Source organism: Mustela putorius, unplaced genomic scaffold, assembly GCF_011764305.1.
Source record: "Mustela putorius furo isolate JIRA1106 unplaced genomic scaffold, ASM1176430v1.1 tig00537248_pilon_pilon_pilon, whole genome shotgun sequence".
Classification (NCBI taxonomy): Eukaryota; Metazoa; Chordata; class Mammalia; order Carnivora; family Mustelidae; genus Mustela; species Mustela putorius.
In genome coordinates, this window is record NW_025422387.1 from 11266237 (window position 1) to 11285506 (window position 19270).

General features: G+C 44.4%; 1 protein-coding gene across 3 annotated transcripts in view; it reads right to left on the bottom strand.

Annotated features, from left to right (window-relative positions):
* Window positions 1–11819, bottom strand: part of FBXO21 (F-box protein 21) — a 53574-nt gene extending 41755 nt beyond the window's left edge. For 2 of the 3 annotated variants that reach the window (XM_045073499.1, XM_045073498.1), the window contains exons 1-4: window positions 11532–11818; window positions 10504–10639; window positions 8309–8403; window positions 1276–1397 (exon numbers count right to left, since the gene is read on the bottom strand). In XM_045073499.1, coding sequence (XP_044929434.1) covers window positions 1276–1397; window positions 8309–8403; window positions 10504–10639; window positions 11532–11770 — 592 coding nt within the window. In that variant the 5' untranslated portion in view covers window positions 11771–11818. Of the gene's footprint in view, window positions 1–1275; window positions 1398–8308; window positions 8404–10503; window positions 10640–11531 lie in introns of all 3 variants that reach the window. The other variant, XM_045073500.1, reaches the window with a different exon arrangement.
* Window positions 11820–19270: the final 7451 nt, after the last annotated feature.

Sequence of the window (19270 nt, forward strand, 5' to 3'; positions counted from 1 at the left end):
TGCTAGGGCACGCAAGCCTCCTGAGGCGAGTAAATCTGCAAGCGTTGCAGTAATCAGCAGAAACGCAATGGAAGTTTAAATCTGAACTGTACTTCTGCGGTCGAGCAGGATTTAAGAGGGAATTCTAAGAAAAATGAAAATACCACTAATGAAGATAAGCAGCCAGGAGGGGAGGACAATGATCCGGCTGGAACAAAGGGGGTGTCCTGGAGAGTAACAGGCAAAGGTTTGGGCGAGGGATCCCAGATTATGGCAGTCACTAAAAAGCAGGCAGAGTTAATTAAAAAAAAAAAAAAAAAGGCCAAGTTTCAGGTAGGACCGGCGCTAGGTCTCAGCGGCCTTGAGGCTCAGGAAAGCAAATACTGCTTAGAAAGCGGCTGCTGGGAGAGGCGGTGACAGCCCACACGACCACAGGAATAAAATGGGGACACAACCATGCCAGCACTGGAAAGGAAGAAAACTGAAGAACAGGGTAAGTCACAGGGAGGAGGGAATGAAAGTGAATGAACAGGGGCGCCTGGGTGGCTCAGTGGGTTAAAGCCTCTGCCTTCAGCTCAGGTCATGATCCCAGGGTCCTGGGATGGAGCCCCACATCGGGCTCTCTGCTCAACAGGGAGCCTGCTTCCTCCTCTCTCTCTCTGCCTGCCTCTCTGCCTACTTGTGATCTCTGTCAAATAAATAAAATCTTAAAGAAAAAAAGTGAATGAACAGTCCTATCTGTACTTCATAACCGTAATTTATGGCAGGGCTTATGCAATACACTAGGAATTTAAATTAGTTTAAAAAAATGAAGTCACATTTTGTTCTTGTCTGACTTAGCAGGAACAAAGTTATTCTGTTTGTCATGTCTGTCCACTCGACTTCTTTCTCCTCACTTCTTGTCATGGACATGCAGACTCACTGATGCACAAGAACACTGGGTCCTCATTCAGCTCCAACCAGGGAGGGGAGCTGAAGGGATCTGCCCGAGGTCACACGGAGACAAAACTGGACAAATTTATTTCTGATTTGGAAATGATGCTTCAAAGCTCAGAAAAAGGGAATTTAACCTCATTAGCTCAGTTATCAGCCTCGTGCTTTGAACCGACAGTACATCTTTAGAAAACACTGTCTCTTTAACTGACAGCCAAACACTGGCAAAATCTTAGCTCTGCAGTTAGCAGTTCTGCCTGTCTAACTGATCAGACTGTAAAATCCCGCCCTCAAGGATGGTCTCCACTACTGTACTGAGCGACAACTCAGCTGCTAGTTAGAAGGTCTCTGTCAGAGCCTCACCTTCAAGATACGATTCATAGTCATCAGGCTGCTGAAGAAATGCCTTAAGGTTATTTAAAATTTTCTGTTGGCGTAGGTAGTAGAGAATTTTTTTAGCGTAGTATTTCCAGGTCAAAGCTTTTCTGGAAAACAAACAAAAATAAGTCAATGAGAATCAAGATACTAACACCTTGATTACCTTAATTTTTATTTCACACTGATCATAGGATGTAAAGAGCCTACTTAACAAGAATAATATAATTGCTTCGTGATCACACAGCACTTGTTATCATGGAGGCAGACAGCACAATTTACGACTTTGCATCTGTCACTAACACTAGATTATTCGTGCTGAAATCTAAGAAACACTGACCTGTTCGGCTTCAGATTGACTAAAAAGAAATCCAGGAGAAACCTGAAAGCCGGGGCAGCTGGCTGAGGCTCACAAACCGGGGTGAGGTATCTGGAATCCTTTGCTGGTCCCTGGGCACCTGCCTTAGGGAACACAGGCCTTGGGCTAATGCTTTTCTCTTTCTATGCTTATTCCATGGTGATCTCATCCCATCTCACGGTTTCAAGTATTATTTCCATTATTTTCCAAATTACTATTTCCACTATTATTTCCAGCCCTCAGTTTATTTTCCAGTATGCATTTCTGCTCTAAACTCCAGATCCGTATAACCGACTGCTACTCCACATCCCCATCTGGGTGTCTGGTGAACTCCTTACGCATGTGTCCCCTCCCAGTCACCCCCCCTCAGGTAAAGGTAATCTGCCATTGCAATTAGGCTAAAAACCTTGTAGACCTCCTGGCCTCCTTGCTCGCTTGCTCTCAGAGGCCACATCTAACCCATCCACCTGTGCTAATCGATCTATCTTCAAAGTCTACCAGACATGTGAACACTTCTCAATCACTCATCTAAGTCCCCAACATCTTCTGTCTGCGTTATAAAAGCACCTGAACTGAGCTCTCAGCTTCAACCCTGCCCCTTCCCAGTCTCCCCTCCACACGGCGGTCCAAATGCCTCACTGAGCATGCTAAGTCACAGTATGGGTTTTCCACTTTGCTCAAAGTAAAAGCCCCAGTCCTAACGATGACCTAAGAGGTCCTTTAAACTCTCCCCTCATGGCCCCTCTGACCTCAATTCCTGCTCTTCCCTGCCTCCTCCAGGCCTCTGGCCACACCGCTTCCCTGTCGTTCCTTCACTGCGCCTGATGGTGCTCACTTCAGGCCTCGGCACTCTCAGCTCCTCGACGACAACATTCCCTCCCTGGGGATCTGCACTCTGCACCCTCGCCTCCTTTCAGGGTTTCATTCAAATGTCATCTCGAGTTAGGTCTTCTCCTCTCACCACCAAGCCAAACACCCCTCCTTGATTAGTATTTGTTTACAGCAATTCGAATCTGCTAATGTAATCAATCATCTTAAGTTGGTTAGTGACGATCTCCCCCACTAAGAATGGAAGCTCAATGAAGACAGGGCTTTTTGTGTTGTTCACTAGTGTATTCTCAGTGCCTGAGAGAGAGCCTGGTACACAGAAGATGCTTAATACTTGCTAAGTAAATGAAATGCGTCACCAGATATTCCAAATGCACACATGGATCATGGGAAATAGGAGGGAGACTGATTAGTTTATCAGTGTGGCTTCAGAAATACAGAACTCTCTGGAGCGCCTTGGTTGCTTAGTCGGTTAAGCAACTGCCTTCAGCTCGGGGCATGATCTCCAGGTCCCGGGATCAAGACCCACACTGGGCTTCCTGCTCAGTGGGGAGCCTGCTTCTTCTCCCTCTGTGCTGCCCCTCTTCCCCACCCTGCTTGTGCTTTCTCTCTGGCTCACTTTCAAAAAAAAGAAATCTTTAAAAAAAAAAAGAAAGAAAAGAACGACAGAACTCTTACTCTTCGGTTAGTAAATGAAAATCAGAAGAGCTAGGTTCCACTAGCTTTTAACCTTTGAGTTGTAAGGTATGCCAATCTAGAAAACTGCATGAAACAAACAAACAGCTTCATGAATTAAGCTCAATGCATGATAAGACAAACATCCTCATATCCACCCATCAGGCTAAGAAACAACTTTGCAGACCCCCCAGAGCCCTCCAGGGCCCTCTCTCCCATCTACAGCCATCACAACCCACACCTCCATGCTCACGATTGCCTCACCAAATGTATATCCCCGAACACTCTAAGTCTAGCCCATTTTGAGGTCATTCAAGTCTCTTAATGCATGGGATCCCCCTCCATCTTTTCTTTCCCTTGCACTTGATTTGTTGAAGAAACCTGGTTGTGTGACCTGCAGTTTCCCACAGTCTGGAATTGGTTGATTGCTTCCACAAGGTATGGTTTCACATGTTCTTCTGTCTTCTGAATTTCCTGTAAATTGGATGTAGATGCTTGATCAGATTCAGATTCCATTTATTTGGCAAGACTACTTCACAGGTGGTAGTGAAGTCCTTCCATCAGGAGGCAATCATGCCTTGGCTGGCCCTTTCGGTGATGTTAGCAGCCACTGCTCCTCAATGCCCAGGTCCATTAATTCATTAGAAGTTGCAAAGTGGTGATATTCTAATTCCACCATCCTTTCTTCATTTATTAGCTGGAGCATTTCTATAAGGAATAATCTCCACTCATCTACTATTTGATTCCCCCAATGGCACAGTATTTAGGAAAGGCAGGATAAACGCTCGTGTCTTTCCTTTTGTTTTTCAAAATAATTTGGATTCTTATTATCCTCCAAAGGTGAACAATCAGTTGTTCCTGAGTATTATTATGAACTAACAGAGCTATACACAGTTGGTGTGATCCAACCCATCCCAGTTATTATTCACTCTGCTGCTCAAATCACATCTCTAGCCAATGGAAGCCTCTCCATGTTGGCCCCTGAACACTTAAAACATGAAATATTGGTACTTCTACTGATATCTGGTTCCAGACTTCCAAGATGCTCCAGCCTCATCTTTTTACAATGACCTGGAATCAGACCTAGAATCAGCCCTTTCCCCAAAACCATGGCTTCTTTTGATGGGAAAGGGTATATCACGATTGTCTTCTGGGTACTAGGGATCATCATTTCTACTGGATTGGTTATTGTTTCTAGACCTTTCCAATAGACAGAAATAATAAATCTAGTGTATCTATATGTGTGTATCCACATACACACCCCTACATATTTTTAACCATATCTCGGGAATTCATACCGACACTTCTAAATCAAATTCAGAACTAAACATCTTCTGTTTTGTGTCTCTAACTTTTTTTCTTGCAGGAATATCCAACTTCTCCAGAACACCAGAGATGAATTAGAATACTACCTAGGTACTCGTTTGCTTTATTCCACATCTCAGAAGCAAACACATGCCCAGCCTCAGAATAACAAGACCAGTATTTTCATCACCTTGATGAGTACTAAAAACAGCTAAATATTTGTTTCCATTCTCCCCTATTCTCTGCTCATTTCTTTAACAACTGTCCTAGATCTATACTGGAAACGCTTATGACCATTACATACAATACTTTCGACCCTATTAACTAAGCAAATACATATTTAATGCTCACCATTAGTCCTTGTGCCAGTGTCCCTCTGGTAGTTTTGGTTGTTTGAAGCTCATTTTCTACCACATTTCTCCTGAAGGACTCAAAAGTCCCCAAGTCCCCGCAAGCTGGTTAAGTTTGTCTGCAGCCTTTATACTTGAAGTCAGTTTGGCTGGATATAAAAATCCTTGGCTGACATTTCTGATCCTTCAGCATCTTAAATACATTACTCTTTTTTCCTCTGACATAGTGCAATTGTTGAGAAGTTTGATGATACTCTCATTCTTTTAACCTTGTAAGTGACTTCGTTTTTTTTTTTTGGTTGGCTGCCCAAAAGACTTTTCTGTCTTTAAAATCCAGTAGGTTTACTGAAATATGTCTCAGTGATGGTCACTCTGGGTCATTTTCTCAGGCACAGCATATGCCATTTTTAATAGGTTGTTTCAAATCTTTATTGTAGATGCACTCTTTTTAAAGATCACAAAGAACACCATAAATGCAAATTGTTTTCAAATATTGAGATTGGTGCTTCAGCATTTATGGAAAACTATCCTTCCTTCCGATGCTTTCCATATTTGCACAATAAGCACTTGCCAGGAATGAATACAAACATGGTCCTTCAACAAAACCAGCATCCGAAAATATTTTAAAATGTGAGTATTCCTTTTTATTTAAAAATAACAATTTTAGGCTCAAAATATGTGTCAGGCCAAGAGGTAACATGTCTATGACACTCACTTCTGAAAAGATAGTAACTGTGTTTTTTAGCTGGCTGCACATGTTTAGTCATGTTTACCAGTCTGCTAAGTAAAAAAGTCAGTATTTCGTTGTTATTTAAGATTTCCTTGCAGAGTGAATTTAAAGATCTACAGGATTCTCAGCCCTTTGGATCTGCTCTTCTGTGAATGTCCTCCTCTTTTGTACCTTTTTCAATTTCTTCTTAGAAATTTTAAGAATTTGGGACACCTGCATGGCTCAGTCATTAAGCGTCTGGCTTCGGCTCAGGTCATGATCCCGGGGTCCTGAGATTCAGTGCCACATCGGCTCCCTGCTCAGCAGGAAGCCTGCTTCTCCCTCTCCCACTTCCCCTGCTTGTATTCCCTCTCTTGCTGTCTCTTTCTCTGTCAAATGAATAAATAAAATCTTAAAAAAAAAAAAAAAAGAAATTTTAAGAATTCTACTGACTTCTTTATGGTTTCTTTGGTCAAAAGAAGTTTATTTTTTATTGCAAAACTCTCTGTCTAGGGATGCATGGGTGGCTCAGTCGTTAAGCATCTGCTTTGGGCTCAGGTCATGATCCCAGGGTCCTGGGATCGAGCCCTGCATCAGGCTCTCTGCTCTACAGGAAGCCTGTTCTTCCTCTCCCACTCCCCCTTCTTGTGTTCCCTCTCTTGCTGTGTCTCTGTCAAAAAAAATTTTAAATCTTAAGAAAAAAACAAAAAACCCTGTCTATATTCTTGTATTGTTTCTGTATCATTGGTCTTAGTTAAGTAGGTCTCCCTAGATTAGACACAAAGTTTGCTATTTTATTGAGGGATTTTCATGGTGATAATTTTTAAATTTAGGTTATTTAATCTTCTGGAACTTAATTTTTGTATATGATAGCAGTTTTACTTTCTTCTAGATGACTATTCAGTTACTTCCAATAACAATCACTATATATGGCACCTTTTCCCCTCTGCCTTTAAATATATTAAATTATGTTCTATGCTGGAACACGTTTTCGAATTCTTCTTTGTCACTGATGTAGCCCTCAACTTCTAATTAAACACTGTTTTGGTTATAGCGAGCTTCATCTATGTCCTATTACCTAGTGATGCAAAATTTACAATGTGATTATTTAAAAAATTTTTTTCCGACTTGTCTAGTGAATTTATTCTTCTCAGCATATCATCCAATTAAAACAAAAAAACTCTTTTTGGATCCTAATTGGAATGGCACCAGGGTTATGTGTTAATTTTAGAAGAACTGACATTTTTGTAACGGTAAGTCTCCCCAGTCAAGGGCATGCTATCTTTTATGATTTTCATAACATTCTATAGTCTGACCTTGGACATTCATTCCCAGGAGCCTATTACTTAGAAATTAGACCACAAAAACCAATATCCTCCACAATAACATAAGATGGAGAAGAAAGTGGTTGGTCATCAACAGTAGGATAGTTAAATAAGTTACAGTGTGTACTGTAAAATAGTATATAGCCATTAATAAGGTGAATTTGACGTTTTATCAGTTGATTAGATTTCCACAAGGTAATGCTGAATAAAAAAAAAACGATACAGAAAAGCACCTATTTTATGATCACAATTCTGTGAAATAAATCATCTCCCTCCATTCCCATATATACTGATGTGTATGAGCACGTCAGAACATAGGCTAAGCTGTCCTCAGTAACTACAGGGGTGGGACAGGGAAAGCCAATGCAAATGCAGGGAGTGGGGAGGAAGAGAGAAACAACGTAAGCAAGAAAAAACAAAGTCTGCACTCAACATCAAATCAAAACTAAAACAACCAATAAACTTAATATATTTGACACTACGTTTATGTATTTGAAAGTATACTCATATATATGTAAAAAAGACAGGTCAGCTTTTATTTTTAAGGCTGCACAATACTGACTATTAGATCATACTCCAATTCATTTATAGATAAACCAAAATAGAAACGGAAAAATGACCTCTGCATCTGAACTCATCCAAGGCCTAGAATAGTGGCACATCTTACCTCTCCCCTACAGTTGTTCCACTGATAGATAGCTCTCTCTCTTAAACCCCTTTAAAAAGAACAAGGAAAATATCCTACAACTTGTTTGTGAGATATTTCACAGTAAGCTCTAAGGGAGATGCTAAGCCAGCCTTCTTATCTTCTATCACTAATAGTTTCCAGAACTTTCAGAGCAGAAAATCTTTTTCATAGGTATGTCAAACTGGAAGCCAGGTCATCTTTTAGATAAATTGGAAAATAACCTTCGCAGCAGAAAATATGAGACATAAAAAATTTTAAACAACAAACAAAAGATGGTGGATTCTTCTTGATCAGAAGAGAGAGAGGTTCAATCAGATGCCAACAATGTTCATGGCCAAAGTAAGATTATTTCTTAATGAAATTCAGAAATCATAAAAAAAAAAATCCTCCATTAAATTAAAACATGCCTAATTAATTTTAAAAAATCCATAACAGACAAATTTGGTGATGGTAGGTGGAGAGATCATAAAGGAAGGGTAGTTTATATTACTAAATGACATAATAGATATGAGTGCCGAGCACAATATTTACCCCATAGCAGGAATAAACACGAATTCTCTTTTTCTTCCAAAAGGATTTTTGTAAGGTTTCTTTAAACATCAATTGTCTCAGTGTATTAACATTATTTATACAGAATTTTTTAAAAAAATATAACTATAGCAAGACACGAAATATTTGGAAAACATATCCCAGGGTTCAGCCACATACAAATTACAGCAGTTAATTCTGGGCATTATTAGAATGAACAAACAAAAAACAATCCCTGCTAAAACCATGACTTACCTTCCTTCCATATTTAGGATGCACACCAATTCATCCTCAAAAAATATCTCGGGTCCCTCAAGATTCTCAATGTCACTAAAACCGTTACAAGGGACCTATGAAGGAGACACATACAAACAGGCCTCAATAACAGGCAATGAATAATCTGTCACTCTCACACACAATTCTGAGTTGCAAACAGAGATGCTCAAGTGCGTGGAAGCAGTAACAGCTGTCCTACACTAGCCTGCACCACCCACCATGGGTGGAAAGTAACATGGGGAGTAACAATAATTTGTTCAGCTCTTACTGCCAGTTGTAAATTAATTATATTTTCATGGTCTGGAATTTCTGAAATTACTCAGAGTACTAATGTGAGAAAAACCAGCTCTGAAACAAGGATTAGAAATACAAAATATCATAATTTACAACAGTGATTTCATGCAATTTATGTTGTACTCAAGCTGGAGCAAAGGGCCAGAGAGAAGCCTAGTACCTTGGGCAATTCACTTAACCCACTGGGCCTGTTTTCTGCGAGGTAAATTAAGGTGGTGGTACCAGTGAGCTTTAAAATTCTATTACTTCTCCCATTTTGTTTGAAAGTAGGCAGGAAATTTCATATAAACCTGTGTGCACGCAAGAATTTAAGGGTCCTGAGCCAAAGTAATCATCCGCCCACAGATCAATCTTAAGTCTATTCCTGCTATGTTCAAAGTCCTTGACATATTTCTAATTAGGCAGTCATACACGGAAAGAGGGAGCTAAGGAAAAAAACACAATAATTCATCATTATTACACAAATACACAGGCTGTTAAAAATGCACACAAAACCAGCTGGACTAGAATTAGAGGATGCAAACTAGTAGGTCACAACCAAGTGCGTCAAAAACATCTAGCACCCAAATATGTGTGTACAGACATTTTGTATCAGTTTTAAAATGTGATATGAATGCTTCTAGCCAGGGCAAGGCTTATCCAGAATAGAACATCAATTCTGTCCACCTTAGTATCAACAAACACTGAGTGCAAAAACTACTTAAAAATAAAATCTTAAAAAAGAAAGGAAGAGAGTAAGAAAAGCAGAATTAATCTTCAGTAAACCAGGGTAGTAAAATAAATCAGGGGTACCTGACTGGCTCACTCAGTAGAGCATGTGACTCTTGACCTCAGAGTCCTGAGTTCAAACTCCACACTGGACATACAGTTTACTTAAAACAACAAACAAAAAAACCCCAAGCCCCAAAAAATAAATAAATCAGACTGGCTTTACTTCTAGGTCCTCAATCAGAAATAAATGTATGGGGTGCCTGGGTGGCTCAAGACTGTTAAGCCCTCTGCCTTTGGCTCAGGTCATGATCCCAAGGTCCTGGAATAGAGCCCCACATCAGGCTCCCTGCTCAGTGGGGAGCCTGCATCTCCCTCTCCCTCTGCCATTCACGATCTGCTTGTGCCCTCTGGTTCTGTCAAATAAATAAATAAAATCTTTTAAAAAATAAATAAATAAATTCAAAATAGTAACATGAACTATGCCCCAGAATTACGAAAAGTTAAGAATCTTAACCTAATAAACTTCTGAAACACTTTGTGGGAAAACAAAAATAACTACAAAAAAACATGCATTTCAGCAATAATAAAAAAACATAAAAAACTTTTCATGGACAATGAATGCAAGATCATTTAACTGAGGGAGTAATAATTCTGATTTGCAGATAGCTTCTAATCCTCTTGTTAACTTAAGAAACAATGCTATTCACTACTGGTTAGTTAGAACCTGCAAAGCCAGAGAAGAAAAACCGTATGAATTTCGTCAACCCTTCTGGGAAAACAACTGGGCAAAAAATCTGTAGTGTTCGATCGCCGGTGATCTCCTAACTCAAGCAGAGGCTGTGAAAAATACGTTTAACCTCCTGGAAGAGAAATAATGCTGATCTGGATTCCCTCTACATTGTGCGGCAGGTCCCTCCCTCCCTCTCCACTCCCCATTCTCTCTCTGGCTTTAGAAAAGTAAAGCTGGCAGGGACAAATGGCTTCGTGTTGTTGGACGGGAGGAAAAGGACACAATGACTCTTGCGGCCATCTAAGTGAGTCAGGGATTGTGAGAGAACTGAAAAAGGAGTTATCAGAAAGAGCTAGATGAGCTAATGCCTACAGACCCAGACCCAGACCCAGACCACACTAGCAGGCAAAAGCGGGGAGCTACATCAACGGATCCTTACGTGCTCTGAAAAGAACCTCTTTGAGAATGAGGCTACAATCTTCCGGGCTTCTAACCCAGCTTTTTGCCGAACTTTATACTCCTCCAACCAATTGACGTAGTCGGTGGGGCTGTAGTGTTTCATAAGGGAAGGCCACCTACAAGGAGAGAAAAACCCTCTCAGCTTAACAGAGACTCAAAGGCAGACACAGGAATCAAAGGCAGCCTTGAGAAACAGGGCAAGCACTATGGTTTAGTGGCACCAGGGGCCCCGGCGGTGGCCCTAGTTCAAATCTCCACCCGGCACGCAGCTCGCGGCGTGACCTTGGCGTAGCAGTAGGAATGGCTCTGTCTTCACTCCCCATCAGTAAAATGGGGACAGCTGCAGCAACAATAACAGGGACCACAAGGGCTGCTAACATTGATCGCGCGCCTCCCAAGGGCCAGGCCCTGCGTAAATGCTCCTTACACATCATCTCATTTAATAACCACAGTGAAAGGTAGGTGTGATGATCACCGTAGAAAGTCGATGAATGAGGCTCAAAAGAAAAGGGAAGTCGCTAACCTCCCCACCAAGGTCATAAGGCAAGTGTGCCACGGCCAGATTTATCCAGGGTCCCCACACCGAAATCTGTGCTCTCGGTCCGCAACCCGGGAATGCCGCGTCCGCTTCCTCCAAGGGCTGTTAGGATCAAGGCATCGCCAGATCCATGTAAACATTTTAGCTCGTTGTCGGGCACAAAGAAGCGCGCAGGATGGATCCGCGGCGATCCTAATCGTCGTTACCCTCTATGGCGGGCCCCGGCTGCCAGGCGCTTCCCGATGCGAATTTGGGCAGCGGCGGGTCCGCGCGGCGTGGACCTCAGGGGCCCGGGGAGCCGGCGGCCTGGAGGCCTTTGTCTGTCGGTCCGCGGGCAGGGGTCCTGGGGTGGCCTCCGGGAAGGGGGTCCGCGCGCGGGCTGGGAGGCGGCGGCGCTGGCCGGCCAGGCCGGGACCCGGGGGGCGCGGGGCGGGGGCACGGGCGGCGGGGCGGCGGGGCGGCGGGCTCACCTCACCCGGAACTGCTCCTTCCACACCTTCCCGCTACTCTGGCACAGCTCGCGCAGCCGCCGGCAGGTGCTGGAGACGCGGCCGATGTCGGCGGCCGTCAGCGAACCGCTGCACAGGATGTACTCCAGCACCTCGCCGGGCAGGTTGACTAGGCAGCTGAGGCCCGCCGCCTCCGGCGCGGCCTCCTCCGCCAGCGCCGGCACCACCTCCATAGCGCTGTCGACCACTGCTGCCGCCATCTTGTCCGCGTACCTGGGCCCGTCGCGCGCGCGCGCGCCAGGGCGCCCCATTCGCCCCGCCTACCCGCCTCGAGGGGCGGGTGTACGGATCGCTCCGCCCACGCCCGTGGCCACACCCTCTCGACCCGAGCTGCTGGCTGCGGGCTGCGGGCTGCGGGCTGCGGGCTGCCCGTTATAGCCCGCGGAGGGAAACCCGATCTTGTCAACTGCGCGGTGGGTCCCGCAGCGGCGAATCGGGGTGTGGGGGGGGCCGGGTGGGGGGGTTGAGGGGGTCATAGCAGCTTCCATCTTGTGTGTCCGGAGCGCTTCCTGTGCATGAGCTCAGCGGTCCTTCCCAATAACCCCAACAATTCTTACCTCCCCGAGTTACACATGGGGAAACTGAGGCTCAGGGATCTAAAGGGCCTTGCTCAGAATCCCGTGTACTAGATGTTAATTCAGAGCCACTTGACTTCTGCTTGACTGTGCTCTAAACCAGTATGCTGTAATAACCGCTAATTTAATATTCTTGAGTGGGTGCTGTGCCAAGCGTTTTTCATTTCTTTCTCCTCTAGTAGAACCCTCTCTGTTGGATTCTGTAATTAAACCTATTCTACGAATACGGAAACCAAGTCTCATAAAGGTGGAAGTCTCTGGTTCAGAGTGACAGATACAGAAAGTGATAGAGCCTGGCTTTGAACCCTTAAAGCAGGAATTACCATCCAGGTAATTCAGTGCCTGCACCAATACTCTTACTACTACTAATTATTATTATTAGAAGCATGCAGGATGGATCAGCAGCGATTCTATTATTATAATAATATTTATTAAATATACAAAATCATTAAACATAATTATCATTATAATATAATTGTTATTATTAAATATTTATAATATACAATGTATATAATACATATATATTTATTATTAATAAATATGAAGTAAATATTTTTAACCGGAGCCCTGTGTTGTGTGCCTCGGGGATACAGATGTGAGTAAGATGGTACCCTTGCCCACGGGAGCTCAAAGTCCAGTTGGGGTCAGGGTCTGCTGTCAGTACAGGGAGGCTCACTTACTGCCCTCAGAAATGAATCTGAAATTCCTGGGACGCCTGGGTGGTTCAGTGGTTTAAAGCCTCTGCTTTGGCTCAGGTCATGATCCCAGGTTCCTGGGATCAAGCCCCACGTTGGGCTCTCTGCTCAGCAGGGAGCCTGCTTCCTCCTCTCTCTCTCTGCCTGCCTCTCTGCCTACTTGTGATCTCTGTCTGTCAAATAAATAAATAAAATCTTTAAAAAAAAAAAAAGAAATGAATCTGAAATTCCTTACATTGTTGCAAAGGGATAGTCCCCAGTTTACCTCTCCTTATCTATTTGAAGCCATTCTTTCCTTCACTAGTCACACCCCAGCCAGCCTGGTCTCTTTCCTTCCTCTTCTGGCCTTCACATGTATGCCTGGAATATATTTTGTGCTAAAATGACCTCCTCCTAGCTACTTCTCCTCTTCCTCCAGGGCTTGGTTCAACCTCTCCCGATGACCTCCTTTCCCTCAGCGCAGCCCCGCTGCCCCAGACAGGATTCCTTCCCAGCACTTTGCAGTCTTGTCATTACTTACTGAATTAACATTGAACTGTTCCACCTTCGTCTTTCCTGCTAGATCAAAAGCAACTTTAGCATCAGGACTGTATTTGATTCACGGGTGGGTGTCCCGTGATTTGGCTCAGGCCCCCTACATAGCAGATCCTCAATAATTAATTACCTGTTATTTGCAATTGTCCAACCAGCTGTTTAGCTAGAGCAGGTCAGACTTTCTGAGGGAAAGCCTCTCATCTGTAAAATGGGGATATTAAGAAGAATGCTGGCCTCCTGGGATGGTCATGAGAATTCAGTGAGTACATTGACGTAAAGTGCATAGCACAGAGGCCTGACACAGGGAAAGTGCTGGGTAAAAGGGTGTCATGGGGGAATCGGGAGATACTGCTTCATGGGTACAGGTTTTATTTTGGAGAGATGGCAATATTTTTGGAACTAGATGGAGGAGGTGGTTGCACAACATTGTGAATGTACTAAATGCCACTGAATCGTTCATTTTTAAATGTTTAATTTTAGGAGCACCTGGCAGGCTTAGTCAGAAGAGTGTGGGACTCTTGATCTCTGGGTTGTGGGTTTGAGCCTTGTATTGGGCATAGAGCTCACTTAAAAAAAAAAAAAAATGAACCGGGGCACCTGGGTGGCTCAGTGAACAGTTAAAGCCTCTGCCTCAGGTCGTGATCCCAGGGTCCTGGGATCCAAGCCCCACATCGGGTTCTCTGCTCAGTGGGGAGCCTGCTTCCCCCTCCCTCTGCTGCCTTTCTGCCTGCCTGTAATCTCTGTCAAATAAATAAATAAAATATATTTTTTAAAGATTTTATTTATTTAATGACAGAGAGAGATCACAATAAAATATTTTTTTAAAAAAAGAACTAAAACATTTAATTGGATGTTGTGTGAATTTCAGCTCCATAAATTTGTTCAAAAGGGCATTGCAGCTTGCATTAGTCTGCTAGCACACCATAACAAAGCAGCCCAGATTGGCTTGACAGAAATTTATCTCTCCACAGTTCTAGAGGCTAGAAGCTTGAGATCGGGGTGCAGGCAGGGTTAGGGTCTTCTGAGGCCGGTCTCCATGGCTTGTAGATGGCCACCTTCCCCACATGGCTCTCCCTGTGTCCTCATCTCCTCTTAGAAGGATACCAGTCCTCTTAGATTACAGGGCCACCCTGATGACTTTAAAGACCCTCTATTAATTTAAGTGGTTTTATTATTATTATTTTAAAGTCATCTCTACACACAACATGGGGCTTGAACTCACAACCCTGAGATCAAGAGTCACGTGCTCTATCTACCGAGCCAGCCGGGTGCCCCAAAGATACAGTCGTATCCTGAGGTCTTAAGGGGTTAGAGCTTCAACGTAGGAGTCTGGGGGTAGGAATGCTGCATCTGTTGCTGCTACCACAGTCATGAAAATAGAGAGGTTTAGAGCAGCGCCTGGAGTGTGGCAAATCTGGGACAGAATCTGGGCCTTCCCTCCTGAAAATCCAGTGGCAGAGGTGGACAGTGTTCACCAAGCCTCTTCGGGAAATGCGGGGTTCTCACCTTCTCCTGGGTCTCCCTCTGGGTGGCTGCTGTTGGCGGGGGGTGGGAGAAGGAGGGGTGCCTTGGGACCTCAGCCACAGCCTTTCACTCTCTCACCCTGTCCACACCTTGAGCGATGATCCAAACCTACTTCAAATGTTCACACTCTCTCTGTAGCCCAGTTCACTCCTCTGAGATCTAGACGTGCTATCCTACCTGCTCACCTGACATCCCCTTTGGGTCCCTAAAACTCACTGTGTCCAGGAGAAAACACACAACCTCTAGAAACTTCACTTGTCCTCTCCCAGTGGCTCCTGCCTTAGGAACGGCTGGCCGTCCATCCATTTCTGCAAAACTAGAACTAGTGTGAGTCTCCTTGGCGCCTCCTTGTCCCTCACCTTCTACATCTGAATGCCCAATAGAGGTTAATTTCTCTGCGCCTTGGTTTCCTCCTTTATAAAACGGAGATAACAACAGATCTTCTTATTAAATCAAACAGTGTTTATTTGTCAGTTACTTTGGGCCTCATAACAAATAAACCCAACACCCAACAGCATAAAACAACCTTGTTTTTATGCTTTTGATTTTGTGGACCAGGAACGGGGAAGGTCTTTGCTGGGCAGCTCTGAATTGGAATGTGGCGGTGGTTCCAGATTCCATGCTCTCAAACACTGAGTGTACTTACCTCGGTCCGATCCTACAGTGCTTGAAAAAGGAGTTGGGATCTTAAGTGTGCTGAGAAGCCCTCTCCATACTCAAATGCCCAAACAGAGGTTGTGTTCTCTCTGCCTGTTTCTTTGAGAAAACTTTTCTTGCTTCTTTTTTTGTTTTTGTTTGCTTTTGGAATAAGGAAGCAATCTTCTTCTCTAAAAGATCACTCCTAATTGTTATCAATCTGTCTCTTTCTGTTTCCTTAGCCACGGTCCCCATCCATGTCCCCGGCATGGCTTCTGAATGTTCCCTGGGCTTTCTCCCTGGCTCAGAGAATGTGAAATCAGCCCCAATAACACTCAGACTTTGGTAACCAAAGTTTTCAGCCCCTTAAGTGGAAGGCAGACCCCAGATTTGCACAGGTGATTGGAAAGCTGTTCTCATGAACAACTACTGTTTCCTCATCAATGCCACCCAGACCCTCCTTCTTCCTATTGCATTTATTTATTTATTTATTTATTTATTTATTTATTTATTTTAAAGTATGCTTCACAGCCAAGTGCAGAGCCCAATGCGGGGTTCGATCCCACCACCCTGAGATCAAGACCTGAGCTGAGATCAGGAGTCGGATGCTTAACCAACTGAGCCACCCAGGCGCCCCTACTTTCTCCCATTTCTGATCAAAGATGACCAAGATGCCGTCAGGGGGAAAAAATTAAAATCTCCTAAAAACCCAGAAAAACCTCTCCACAATTCTAGAAAAGAATAGTTTTAATGGTGAAGCATTAAACTAGATTTGAGGCACAGCACAGGAAATCTGCTAACAAGATTACAAAGACGAGAGAAATCCCCCCTTTTCATATACAGCCAAATACTGACTGCATCCCACACATGCTCTCGAGATTAATGTTAACTTATCCTCATGTGGAAGGACCTGATCGCATCTTTCCTAGTTCATCCTAAACTCACTTGATAACTGCGGTACACATTGTGCTAGCTAATTGCCTTTGTCTCAAGGAAATAATAAAACTTCTCATCTCAACCAGCTTGGAATGCGTTGCTTAGGCTAAACCCTCCACTGCCCCAGGGAGTTAAGGACATGAGCTTCCTTGGTATTTACATTTCAAAGAGATGTTTCTCAGGCCTCTAAGGAAAACATTCCTGGGTTGTACTACTGGCAAGAGGCTTGATGGGCGCTTAAAAAAAGATTTGCAGGGAAGTCTGGGTGGCTCAGTCAGTTAAGCACCTGCCTTTGGCTCAGGTCCCGGGATTGAGCCCCACATCGAGCTCCCTCTGCCCCTCACCCTGCTCATGCTCCCTCTCTCTCTCTCTCTCTCAAATGAATAAAATCATATTTTAAAAAAGAAAAGAAAATGTGATGCTAAGTGAAAGAACCGAGCCACAAAAGGAAACTATTGTATGATCCCTCTTACACGAAACATCTTGAACAGGTAAATTCATAGAATTGGAAAGTAGATCAGTGGGAGGGCTGAGAGGGAGGAGGCAACGGGGAGTTACTGCTTAATGGTTATAGAGTTTCTGTTTAGGGAGATTGAAATGTTCTGGATGTTCTAGAAGTAGATCCTGGGGATAGTTCTACACCATAGTCCTTTATTTTTTTAAGGTTGTTTTGTTTTGTTTTTTGAGAGAGTGAGAGAGAGAGAAAGTGCATGGGAGCAGGGGTGTGCAGAGGGAGAGGGAGAGAATCCCAAGCGGATTCCCCACTGAGCATGGAACCCCATGCAGGGCTCAGTCTCATGACTCTGAAATCAGGACCTGAGCTGAAACCATGATTTGGAGGCTCAACTTACTGAGCCACCCAGGCGCCCCCACCATTGTCCTTTATACCACTGGATTGTATACTTAAAAATAGCTAAATGGGTGGCTCAGTGGGTTAAACCTCTGCCTTCAGCTCAGGTCATGATCCCAGGGTCCTGGGATCGAGTCCCGCATCAGGCTCTCTGCTCAGCAGGGAGCCTGCTTCCTCCTCTCTCTCTCTCTCTGCCTGCCTCTCTGCCTACTTGTGATCTCTGTCTGTCAAATAAATAAATAAAATCTTTTAAAAAAATAGCTAAAGGGTAAACTTTCTGCTACATACAGTTAACCATATTGAAAAAACAGCAAAAGATCTACATACATATCAAAGACACAGAGGAAAGATTTATACACGCACATAGTTCTCCAGGAAACGCTCTAAGAAGGGAAAAAGGGGATGAGTCTCCTTCTGTTTGGGCAACAGGGAAATTTATAAATTTCACAATTTATCTTGTAGTACCCTCTTACCAAACTGCTGACTAATTGTATTGGACAGAGAGCCGATCCCCACACCCAAAATTCCTGCTTAAAATTACCTAACACAAGTCTAAATCCTAGACTAATTCCCTCTGGCCCCTCTCCCCTGACACCCCAGGTCCCCCCCAGGGTGCCCTCTCCCTGCTCCAGCAAGCAATAAACCCATCTTTATCAGTTACCAGCATACAGTCTGGTTATTTTTGGCTAGATGGTTTCAATATCTCTCTCCAAAGAGAGCTCTCTGCCCTAACTAGAGAGACCACTCCCACGACATCTTCAATGGCATCACAATAAATACACAGACTCTTTCTCTTCTGGTCCATCTCCCCAGACCCTGTCCCTCCTGAGGGCCTTTGCTAATTCTGTTCTCTTTTATCCTCGAGGGCTGGCTTTCCAGGTCCTGACTCAGCATTTAGATGGTCTAACTCAAGCTCTGTGTCCGTAGAAACACACATTGGGGGAGCATGCCCTCAAGGGGTCCCCTTCCATTCATTAAACACTTCCAAATTGTCATAGTACGCACACTGGCATGATTATTGGGTTCACTCACTGGCTCAGGCAGGGTTCCGCGGGGCCTGAAGCTTACACTGTCTGGAGGCCCTATTTCAGAAAAGAAAGGCATACAGATGAGCTCATAAGTGAACAGGGGTGCATTTGGGTAGAATGAGAGAAGAAAGAAGCTTAAAAGGATCTTTCTTTTATTTATTTATTTTTTAAATTTTTTAAAAGATTTTATTTATTTATTTGACAGACAGAGATCACAAGTAGGCAGAGAGGCAGGCAGAGAGAGAGGAGGAAGCAGGCTCCCTGCTGAGCAGAGAGCCCAATGCGGGGCTTGATCCCAGGACCCTGAGATCATGACCTGAGCCGAAAGCAGAGGCTTTAACCCACTGAGCCACCCAGGCGCCCCTGAAAGGATCTTTCTAAGTGAGGAGACCCCGGAGTTAAGCTTCATCGGCAACACGGGAAACACACCCCTGTTGGGCTGGCAGGAAGGGGGCTACCAAAGATGGCGAAAGTTCCCGCCACAAGACCTGAGCTCGGACAGGAGAACAAAGGCCCAAGCAGGAATCTGAGACTCCCGCCCCGGGCTCCTGTGGACCAATGGGATCCCGATGAGCAGGCGGGATATCCAAATAAGGGAAACTTCCAAAAGACCCCTGAGCTTCCTCCGAGACCCCTTAAAAGCCCCCTCCTCCCTGCCTTGGGTGCGACTTCCGCCACTCTGCTTTCCAGAGTGGCGGAACCTCGCCCGAGGGTGCCCACCTCCTCCCTGCGCAACTTTCCTGGCTCCCCTTCTCCTGAGCCCTGAAACTTCGCCGGAGAGCGTTTTTAATAAATCTTGCCTTGCACCCACTTTGCCTGGTGTTGTGTTTATCTCGCCGGAAAAAACTTTACATTTGGTGCCGAAACCCGGGAAGGAGATTGAGCCCCCACACAGTGGGGAGGCTCTCTCCTTTCCCTGGCT